We start from the raw sequence: 8,475 nt of genomic DNA, 5'->3' as shown, positions 1-8,475 counted from the left end.
CAACCACATCAACATGTCCTGCACACCACCCTCAGCCACGTGGACAAGAAACAGGGTAACTATGTGAGAATGCTGTTTGTTGATTACAGTTCAGCATTTAACACAATAGTGCCCAGCAGACTGTTCACAAAGCTGAGGGACCTGGGACTCAACAGCCGTCTGTGTGCATGGGTGTTGGACTTCCTCACCGGCAGAACTCAAGTGGTGAGGGTGGGTGGGTGTGTCTCCGACAGCATCACCATCAACACAGGAGCACCACAGGGGTGTGTCCTCTCGCCACTGCTCTACTCCCTCTACACTTCTGACTGTGTGGCCACCCACGGCTCCAACACCATTGTGAAGTTTGCTGACGACACAGTGCTGTTGGGCGCCATCTCCAACAGCGATGAGGCGGCCTACATGGACGAAGTGAAGAATTTGGCATCATGGTGCCAGGACAACCACCTCCAGCTGAACGTCAGCAAGACCAAGGAGCTGGTGGTGGACTTCAGAAGGAGTCAGCACAGAGACTACAAGCCCATTATCATCAATGGAGCTCCAGTGGAGAGGGTGCAGTCCTTCAAATATCTTGGCGTCCACATCTCCTCAGACCTGACATGGGCTGCCCACATTCAGGTCCAGACCAAGAAGGCTAGGCAGCGCCTGTATCACCTCCGACAACTAAGGAAGTTCAGGGTCTCTCCAAAGATCCTCAGGATCTTCTATACAGGCGCTGTGGAGAGCATCCTCACACAGAACATGACAGCGTGGTTTGGGAACAGCTGTGTGAAGGACCAAAAAGCTCTCCAGAGAGTGATCCGTACAGCAGAAAGCTGCTGCAGGATTGCTCTCCCCCCACTTCAGGACACCTACACCAGGAGATGCCGGACTAGAGCAACGCAGATACTGAAGGACCCGTCCCATCCTGGCAACAAACTGTTCCAACTTCTACAATCTGGTAGAAGGTTCCGCATCATCAGGGCAAGGACAGAGAGACTCAAGAATGTACAGAATTCACCTGCTTGCTGCTTCTACTGCACATTCACCCAATGTATATACTATATATATATATTTATAATGTTATTCCTCTACCCCCCCCCATTTTTGCACATGTCGAGGAGCGTGTCAGGATACATTTCACTGTGTGTTATACTTGTATAACTATGCATGTGACAAATAAAGAACCTTGAACCTTGAACTAATCTGAGTTCTGCATATTCATTTCTGTTCAAAGCCTTTAGTCAAATACCTGCTATTACCTAATTTTTAACACCTGTCAACTAAATGAAAAGACGGCAAAGTCAAACAGGCCAACAGACAAAAGACCCATTGTGTTTTCCATGGAGGTGTGACTCGCTCCAACTGAACAGGAAACTCCTGTTCTTTCTGCAATGAACTGGCATCACTGTGGTTGGTGTCCTAACCTGGATGCATGCAAATGTGGTTAATTTCAGAAAAATCAGTAACTTAAAGAAGAGCAAATTAACTGGTTAATTATTTCATTAATTTTAAGATTTTCAGAAGGATGTAGAAACGTAAAGAACTTATGAATTATGTTTTGTTTTTTTCCAACCAACAACCAGCAGATGGCAGAGTTACGCCCTTTTATACACAATGGTTGAAAATGTAGCCCATCATTCAACTACAGCCAACATGTTTCACTACAGCATGAAGTGACAGACAGAAAGCAATCAGACGTTTTTATGTATGAACTGTTTTCAGAGAACGGTATTATTCTTACATAAAATACATTGACGGTACACAACAGCTACAGAGTGACCGGGCCAAGAAGTGCCGTGAAAAAGTGTTTTCACCTTTTCCCCCCCCAGCATATTTCTTGTGCTTACATGTTTCAGATCACCAAACAAATTTTCATATTAGACACAGAAAACTGAAATAAATACATTCTGCAGTTTTTTTAAACAATGACTTTGCTTGTTGAGAGGAAAAAGGGTACCCAAACCTCCCTGGCACTTGTGTGAAAGACTAATTCCCTCTAAACCTGATAACTGGTTGTGCCACTGTTGGTAGCAAGAACTGCAATCAAACTATCTGCTTCAGGACTTGGATGACCGGCTGTAATTAATGGAACCATAAATTCTGCTCTCTACCAGAAGATCCTGAAGGAGAATTTCTCACCATCAGTTCATGCACTGAAGCGCAATCAAACTTGGGTTACGCAGCATGGCGATGATTTGAAATACACAAGCAGGTCCACCTCTAAATGGCTAAAAAAAAACAAAAAAACCCCAAAACAAACAAACAAAGTGAAGGTTTGGGAGAAGCCTAGTGAAAGTATGAACTTAAATCAGATTGAGATACTTCGCCATGACCTTAAGTGTTTTCAGCTCTTCTTCTGCAAAGAAGAGTGGGCCAAAATCATTGCCAATTATCACAAACACTTGATTGCAGCTCTTGTTGACAAGAGTGGCACAACCACTTATTAGGTTTGGGGGTCAGTTACTTTTTCCCCACAGGATCAGGCAGATTTGGATAGCTTTTGTTCCCTTAATAAATTAAATTGTTATTTAAAAACTGCATTTTGTATTTATTCTGGCTCTTTTGTATGACATTAAGATTTGTTTGATGATCTGAAACATGTAAGTGTGACAAATGTGCAAGAACATAAGAAATCAAATCATTTTTCACATGTATGTGTAAAGAGTGAAGACTAGAGATGGGGTGATGGTGGTGTGCTGGCAGTGGATTTTCACCTGGGAAAGCAGGGTTCCAATCTTACACAGAGCCAAATGTGTATGCCTGTGCTTCTCTGGCCCAAAGTCTTTCTCCAAGCAGGGCTTTCCAGTCAGGAGCCATCTTGAAATGGATTTTTTGTTTTTCCTTTTCTAAATGTTATGTCTATTGAAAATGTAAACTGTAAACATAGTTTAATGCCCGTCGTTGATGGCTCTGGCTTCATGTCAGCCTACCAGGTGGGCATCATATCAGGAAACCACATGCGCCCGAGGTGCTTCGACACCTCACTGTGGATCTGCTCCATGTTGTAGCTGCTGTCTGGGATCAGCACCTCCTCCATGATTGACAGCTGAGTCAGCCTGCCCCCGCACATCTTGACAAACTCCACAAAGCCACTGCAGGTCACCTCGCACTCGCCTAGCCCGATTGCTGTCAAGCTCTTGCAGCGCTCTGCAATGCGGATTAGCTCCTCATCCAGGGGCTCAATGCCATTGGCGCACACAACCAGCTCCACCAGCCGAGGGCAGTTAAGTCCAATGCGCCCTAGCATCATTTTACTAACAGCTCGGCCAAAGTACAGGTGGGTGACGGGGGTCTCCTCGCAGAAAAAAGGCTCAAACTCCTCCTCATACAGGAAGAAATACATGACAATGTTGACCTTGGGCGAGTGGCGGATCAAAGCCTCCCAGCTGCTCCTCTTGATGGTGTGAAAATGTGTCTGGCCAGGGTTTTCACTCACCACGTCAATGCGCAGGTGTTCCAAGTGAACGTGTTTTTCAGAAGACAGGGCAAGAAGAAGCTCATCACTTAGGAGATGGTAGTTCAACGCCAACTCCCTGAGGCCATGGCACTGGTCTGCCACACACAAGATACCTTATGAAAAAAAGAGAAGAGTGTCTGAATGTTTTAGAGCTTTTGAGAATGTATATACCTTTTAAATATGAGTATGTTAGCTGAGGCACAGTTGTACCCTTAATCACAGACTGTATACTAAAAGGTGTGCATAGCTTCTGGGTATTAAAGGTTTGTCTTTAACACTGCATTCTTTCTTGGGCAGCAGGGGTCAACTGTAAAGAAATCTATAAGAAGATAACCTTACTTCTCACTTGCTTTATGGCCACAATAAACACTTTCCTAATGATTTTATGGTCATATGGTACGATTTGAGGGTGGGGCCACCTTGTGACTGTCAAGTTACTACCCAACTGGCCTGTAGTGTGCTATAGTAGTGGGTTTAGGGTCAGCTCCACTCCTCTGTTTAAAGGCTTCAAAATGGGAGTCCATAAGCTGACAGGCGACATCATGTTGCTTATATTCACCTTCATAAACACTCTGTGAAGTTAATTTTCTTTTTGGTAATCAGTTCCATGCCGAAGTATTTCAGTTCCAAGAAAATCAAAATTGAGCATCTTGTTGACGAGTATTCACGGTGCCCCCTTTGAAGCTAAAATACTGCAGGTGTACTAACCAGCTGGGGAGACATGAGGACAGCTGCTCATCTTCAGCAACTTAAGGGTATCACTATTGTTGGCAACCAGCACCTTCAGGGACGGATCATCCACTGGGGTGTCATCAATCCTGATGGAGGATAATGACTTGGAGTTTACGAACACCACCGTCAGGGCAGACACAAAATGGGCCTGAGGAGAGAAGAATGATGTTCATCAAACCAGGACTCATTATTTGTTGTTGTGATGTAGAAAACTGTGCAAATTTTTTTTACAGGAAGTGCAAAAAATAATAATGCACCAGGAGAAGAGGTGAATACAATCTTCAAGATGACCTGAAATACCAGCATATATTATGTGTATTAAAAAATAAACAGGCCGTTTCTTACTTGAGATACATCCATGAAGCTGGGCCGTGCTGTAGAAATCAGCCCCAGGGTCTTGATGGTGCAGTTCACCAGCTGAGAGAGAATGTCACAAGCTGCCTCTGCAGATTCGGTGCAGCTGTCCACCTGATTTACCAGCAGTGATTCAACATTTTGGAGAGGAGGGAAGAGACATTAAAATAAGTGATGAAAGACTGAGGTGTAAGAATCACTTGAGATAATTAAGCACGCAGATGCTAAGACTGCTGACATGTGATACTCGACTCTGCAGCAGTTCAGATTAAGGAGGGCAGGTATTGTTTATAAGACAGTGTGTTGTGAAAATGGAAGAAGAGAAAGAGGCCACAGCAGGTGAAACAGGTGAGAGGAAATGAGAGACGGCAGGGGAGGCTCTTACTTTGAAGCTAACATACTGCAGGTGTTGGGCATGCTTCTTGATGATCTGCTGAATGAGGTCAGGGTGAGTGGAGCGTAAGTAAGACGTGGCTGGCTGATTGAGCTCAAACTCAAACCTCCTCCACAGGTCAGGGGTGTGAAAGACGTCATTCCAGCGCCGGCACACAGATGATGCCCTGGCCCGGTCGACCAGGGACAGATGCTGGAAGATCTGCAGAACGACGTGATGGGGCAGGTTCCCCCAGTCCTGTGCTGGAGTCATCCACTTCGGTCTCTTAGCCCGCTCTCCGAGGGAGGGGAAAATCTGACACTGTGATTTCAGACCTGTCCTTCCTCGCTTCATTCTGAAACAAATCAGCCCACTGTGGTGTCATAAAATCAAGGATCTGTTTAAAAGGACTGTGCAGGGTTAAGTTTTTACTGTGTGCTGGGATTACACAAGCCATGAATTGCAGTACAATGTGAACTCAGTTTATGCTGGTAGCACTGAACAGGTTTCGTGTTTAGGGACAAACATCTCCAATTCTATAATTACCTGCTTTAACACTATTACCCACTTAATTATAGCTTCCTGAAATGTTTCATTAATTATTTTCTTTTATAATTTTATATGTTTTTAAAGCCCTGATATAACAAAGAAGCTACTTTTGGCTGCACCATTATTCACAGTGAGTCATCACAGCAACTTTTACCCTGGATTGTCTTTCTGTCAAAGCCCCAATTTGAGTTTTTTCTAGTCTCAGGTTTCTTTCAGAGTTCAGAGTTCTTGTGCTTGCTGGGCAAATGTGTAACTACCATGGAGCCACCAAAGCGCTGATAAATCAAAGAGTGTTAAATGTGTCTGGATCCAATGAGAATTTTCTCCATTTTTCACACATTCAGTATTTGCCAGTGACATCTTTCTGTTTAGTATAATAAAAAGAACAAAGAACTTTAACAAATATTTATTTCTCCACTAAAAGCACAGAGTTCTTTAATGTATCACTCTCTATGTTATCTGCCTTATTTGACAGCCAAACTATACTCAAACCATTTTCAAAAAATTCTCTTACAGCTTTGTTCAAATAAATACTGTCAGAACTAGATTTATGAACTCCCAACTATGTCAAACCGAAGGACATATGAGCACTCTGTAATGCAAATATAAGGTTAGTAAAGAATTTATATATAAAAAAAACTACTCTCAAAACACTTGATATTAAAACTGAACTCTTTGTCCTTTATCTTAAAACTTGTCACCAGACTTGCAAACAATCTCAGACACTATAAGCACAGACAAAATTTAATGCAACAGCCACTAGTCTAAAAACTAAAAGTATCTAAAAACTAACCCTACAGAGATGCATTGTAAAAATCTGTCTGTGAGCTGATGTTGTTTTTATTCAAGAGTCAATACTGGCTCCAAAATATGTACGAAGGTCTTCTAAATAAAGTATCAGCTAATGGTGTTCGCGTCTCACTAACCATGAAACATGCTAATCTTTTTTAAAACCATTTATACTATTGTCCCTCTGTTATTAGCACTACTATTGCTTTCCTTGCATTGTATTGTGTTGATGTTGTTGTTGTTGTTATCGTCGTTGCATATTATTGCATGTTGCACATGCTTAAAAAAAAGCTGAACAGAAACTTTAAAATGCATAAATGCAGGTGTTCTATGAGTATTTATGAGTCTGCAGCAAAGCTGACCGAATCATAACACAGCCCTTCTCCTCCAGCCTCCTCCAATTCCGCAATCGATCTTTTACTTACAGTCCAAAATATCAATAAAGCTCAGAGTTACTTACCCGAATGGCTTAAAAACAACGCCTTCCGCAGGGTTTCGTGCTCTGCCAGCGGAGATGACAGCGTCCACTCGGAGCCATGGCTGGAGATGACTGGAGAAATGCTGGCTGCTGTTGATATAGGACAGCAGGAGCAGCTCCCATAATAAGCTCTCTTCACTTTAGCGACAGCTTGACGGGCGCTGCCGAGCACCCGGTACACGTGAGCTGAGGAAAACATGGATCTGCTCGGTGGCATCTCCCACCACCATCTTGCGCGCAGAAAACAGATTAACAGTTCTGCGTGAGCTGAGGACATATATTTTCACATTTCAGGAAGTCGGAAAGGACTGTTTACACTAACTCTGATTTATGTGGTCACTCAATGAGTGTGTTGTTGTTGTCCTCATGACCAGTGAGCAGAGGGCACAAGATAGTGTGTGCACGCGTGCACACAGAAACTAGGTCAGTGTGTCAAAGTGTGCGTGCGTGTGTTTGTGTGACAGAGAGAGTGATCTTGTGGACATGCTCATTAAAACCCCACACAGGAACACACGTTATAAACATGACAAATTATCAACCGCGGCCATCAGGGGTGAAGAAAAGTTAGAATAAGACGTCGGATGGTTTCTTAGTGTTATGAATCTTGCTGCTTCACAAGCTGGCACCTCTAAAGCAGATAGCAACAACTATAGCTGATAAAAAAAATTTTTTTACATTTATCTAAAATCAATAAAAGAAATAGCAGTCACATGTGGGTTTACAAGCTCAAGGTGAAAAACATCAAACCATTCAGATGTTTACATCTGGATTCTGTCATGCCTATGGTGTCAGTTTGCTCTTAAAAATACTGGCATGGTTTTTGTTGTTATTTTAACCTGTTCATCCCTACAAGTCATAAATCACAGTTTGTTCCTCGGACTTTGACTGCTGTTTCTCAGTACCTTACAGAACTTTGGGCTTTTGGCAACCCCAGTGTTTTAGGCCTACTTGCATGTCTGGATACTGAGTTTGCAGAGTGGAGTAGCAACAGAGGGAGGAGTGACAAGAAGAGATGCTCATGTTTACCACTCTGGGGACTACACTGTGCAGGGGCATTTCCAAAATTATTTTTAAATGGAAAGGCACAAGAACAATTTGTAGAAAACTGACATAGAAAACCTTGGGCACAGACTATTGTGCAGCCTGGGGTCTTAACTAAGAAAGGTTTATTTACAAAGCATCTTTCGCAGTCAATGTCACAAAGTGCCTGATGTCAAAAGTCCAATCTTCACATTTTAAAATAAGTATGAAGCCAAGAGGCAACATGTTAAATCCAAACTGTATAGGCTACGAAATGGATCCCTGTGGAACACCACAGGATGGGGCAGCCTTTTTTTTTGGATGAGAAATTATTAGTAGAGTGAGAAAAACTTTTGTCTGCAAGGTTAAATTTAAACCAGTCTTATGCAGACACACACACCACCTTATGTAATGTGTTTAATAAGTGCGATCCACATTATAAAACTCAGATCATAGAAAACCAGAACAATCTGAAGCTGATTGATTATGTCAAAAATGGTGCTGCACAATTTGTCATTCTTCTATATTTCAAATCATCAAAAACAGATTTTAACTTAGACAAAGATAACATGAGTAAATAAAAAAAGCAATTTTTTAAATGATGATTTAATTTATTAAGAAAAAAACAGCTATCCAAATCTACCTGTCCCCCTGTAAAAAAGCAATTGCCCCTAAAACCTAAAAAAAACCTTCTACCACACTTGGCAGCAAGAACTGTAATCAAATGTTTGCAATAACTGCCAA

At 42.4% G+C, this 8,475-nt stretch overlaps 1 protein-coding gene across 1 annotated transcript; it reads right to left on the bottom strand.

The window, feature by feature from the left end:
• Positions 1-2,734: 2,734 nt before the first annotated feature.
• fbxl3l (F-box and leucine-rich repeat protein 3, like) lies at positions 2,735-7,088 on the bottom strand. The gene is made up of 5 exons (XM_005467819.3): positions 6,694-7,088; positions 4,908-5,250; positions 4,514-4,636; positions 4,145-4,316; positions 2,735-3,549 (listed from the first exon to the last, which is right to left on the bottom strand). Exons 2-5 carry the CDS (start codon positions 5,247-5,249, stop codon positions 2,906-2,908), a joined length of 1,281 nt encoding a protein of 426 aa, XP_005467876.1. The 5' UTR covers position 5,250; positions 6,694-7,088; the 3' UTR covers positions 2,735-2,905.
• Between the last annotated feature and the right edge of the window lie 1,387 nt (positions 7,089-8,475).

The sequence above is a fragment of the Oreochromis niloticus genome, linkage group LG2 (genome assembly GCF_001858045.2).
Source record: "Oreochromis niloticus isolate F11D_XX linkage group LG2, O_niloticus_UMD_NMBU, whole genome shotgun sequence".
Lineage (NCBI taxonomy): Eukaryota > Metazoa > Chordata > Actinopteri > Cichliformes > Cichlidae > Oreochromis > Oreochromis niloticus.
This window is presented reverse-complemented; position numbering and strand designations above follow the sequence as displayed.

Coding starts and splice junctions, on each gene's coding strand:
- fbxl3l (XM_005467819.3), bottom strand. CDS start 5,249: ATGAAGCGAGGAAGGACAGGTCTGAAATCACAGTGTCAGATTTTCCCC. Junction 4,317..4,513: donor GCTTCATGGATGTATCTCAA/GTAAGAAACGGC, acceptor TTCTCTCCTCAG/GCCCATTTTGTGTCTGCCCT. Junction 3,550..4,144: donor TCCTCATGTCTCCCCAGCTG/GTTAGTACACCT, acceptor TTTTTTCATAAG/GTATCTTGTGTGTGGCAGAC.